This window comes from Austrofundulus limnaeus, unplaced genomic scaffold, assembly GCF_001266775.1.
Source record: "Austrofundulus limnaeus strain Quisiro unplaced genomic scaffold, Austrofundulus_limnaeus-1.0 Scaffold2870, whole genome shotgun sequence".
Lineage (NCBI taxonomy): Eukaryota > Metazoa > Chordata > Actinopteri > Cyprinodontiformes > Rivulidae > Austrofundulus > Austrofundulus limnaeus.
In genome coordinates, this window is record NW_013955272.1 from 1 (window position 1) to 2,595 (window position 2,595).

General features: G+C 41.5%; 1 protein-coding gene across 1 annotated transcript in view; it reads left to right on the forward strand.

Annotated features, from left to right (window-relative positions):
* Window positions 1–633: 633 nt before the first annotated feature.
* The window catches only part of LOC106511509 (transportin-3), a gene marked incomplete at its 5' end in the record, with an annotated part of 7,557 nt that continues 5,595 nt past the window's right edge, over window positions 634–2,595 (forward strand). Inside the window, 1 exon segment of the mRNA XM_014000258.1 lies at window positions 634–717. Coding sequence (XP_013855712.1) covers window positions 634–694 — 61 coding nt within the window.

A 2,595-nucleotide genomic window follows, 5' to 3' on the forward strand; every position in this document is an offset into this window, starting at 1 on the left:
CTGTCCAGTTTACAGAGACCGAGGCGTTCAAGGACCTGTCCAGTTTACAGAGACCGAGGCGTTCAGGGACCTGTCCAGTTTACAGAGACCGAGGCGTTCAGGGACCTGTCCAGTTTACAGAGACTGAGGCGTTCAGGACCTGTCCAGTTTACAGAGACCGAGGCGTTCAGGGACCTGTCCAGTTTACAGAGACTGAAGCGTTCAAGGACCTGTCCAGTTTACAGAGACTGATGCGTTCAAGGACCTGTCCAGTTTACAGAGACCGAGGCGTTCAAGGACCTGTCCAGTTTACAGAGACCGAGGCGTTCAAGGACCTGTCCAGTTTACAGAGACCGAGGCGTTCAGGGACCTGTCCAGTTTACAGAAACTGAGGCGTTCAGGGACCTGTATGAAAGCAGGGAGACCTTTCTGGAGTCTTGCTCATTTGAAGGTAGAACCTTAAAAATCTGGAGTCCATGGGGGAGAGTTTCGACTCGTCCTGAAGTCACAGCTCACCTGAGCTCACCTGAGCTCACCTGAGCAGCAGCAGAGAAGTGCTTCATTGGGAACTTGAACCTTTTTTAAACAGTGAAAGACAAAGTTTGTGACAGTAAGGTTTGAAGTGGAATCAGTTTGTGTTTGTTGTGTTTTCAGTGCTGAGGAGTGTAAACAGGTGTGTTGGGCCATCAGAGAGTTCACCAGACTGTTCCGATAGCTGCCACCTTCACATGACATCAGGTAAGGCTTCATTCAGGGAACACCTCAGACAATCCTGGACTGAACATCAGGAAATGATCCAACAAGAGAACGGTTCAGTCAAGAATCACTTCACTGTACAGTCATTTATTACAGTTTTATTATTGTAGCGCACTCACAGTAGACCAGTATAGAACAGGTACTAGGTTCTACCAAGAGAGAACAGGCCACACACAAGCTGAATGTTGAACTGATTATTTTATTTCTTCCAAACAGAAATTAGAAGCAGACAGTTTACAATTTGTTGAAAATAAAATACAACCAAAAATAGAGCTCTTTCCCCACGGTTTGAAAAAGTAAAAATAAAAATAGAGTTCGGTTCTTAAACAACGTTTCTACCGGGTAGTTTTGTGTATGGGATCATATCCAGTATGTAACCCAGAATGGATTTTCTAGATTCTGAAGATTCTTCTGCAGAATGAGTCCCGACTGGCCACAGCTTTTACACCTGTCCACAGTCCACATGGGCTCGAATCACCATCATGATCAAAGAATCCAGAGTCAGTTTAAAACACCTGAGTGAATCCCCCCACGCCATCTTGTTCAAATCTAACAGAATTGGAAGGATGGGGGCAACTTAACTCAGGTACTATAAAACCAAGCAGGATTTCCACAAGTTGTTACCCAACAAGTGGTGCCTCAGTNTATATAAAGAGAAAAAATATTTTATTAATTCTTCTGGACAGTTTGTGTTCAGGTTAGGTTTAGTGAGTACAGGAGGTTAAATGGAGCTTCGTCAGGACAAGTTAAGGCTGTTCACACCAACACAGATCCAATCAGAAGGATTTCTCCATGAATCAGGTTTTTGTTGTTTTCAGTTTGTGGCCCTGAGTCAGATCATATCTGATGTTTCCGTCTGAATCTGGCTGACCTCAGTCAGGTAGAGGTGAGTGGATGAGTCCACTAACCTGGAGTCCTGCAGGTTTAATCTGGAACTCCACACAGTTACAAGTCTGGGAGCTTCGTCTTGAGTCTTTCCATTTTCCGTGTCCTGGATGACTAAGACATGATGGTACCGTCGAGCCGTCACAGACCATATCCATGCTAGTTATTTGACCTTTAGTCACTTTGTTCCAGAGTTAAAATGCTGCAGCAGAGGCAGTTCAGATAGAAACARTAAACAAGTATTTCAGGTCATTATTTCATTGGTTCTGATTAAACAAACTCAACATGCTAACATGCTAACATGTAGCATCCATGTTTAGCTACTTCTGTAAACATCCTGCTGAACGTCACGTCTTTTTCTGTCTTCTTGTTTGTTGTAATAAAAACCTCTGCTAACCATTCTTCAGAGTGCCTTTATTCTTTCCATCACGTATTTCTGTCCACGTTGAATACATGTTTCCATGGCGATAACACCAGTTACTCTGTTACCATGGTGATAAGCATCTCTGCACAGCGAGGACAAAAAATGATGACCTATGTTTTGGATTATGGGATTCTTAGCCTCAGGGTGAAAGCTCTGACAGAAACAGTTTTTGTTKTAATTCAGTGAAGTTTATTAAAATCAATAATTGTTGTTTCAGTCAGAATAATAAATATTTTATTGTTAACAGAAGTCAGAAGATGAAAATGCTGCTGTGTTTCTGAAAACTCATTTATCAGCTTCTCTGCTAGGATTTGACTTGATAGGACGGTTAGTTTCGTTTGATGGATTTCATTTTGTGGTTTTCATTTATGTTGACTTTAATAGAATTTCCTGTGTTTTTTATGTTTTTTCTTTTTATTATTTTATATTTTTTAATCCTAACTAGTATTGTTTTAACAGAAGATGAAAATGCTGCTGTGTTTCTGAAAACTCATTTATCAGCTTCTCTGCTAGGATTTGACTTGATAGGACGGTTAGTTTCGTTTGATGGA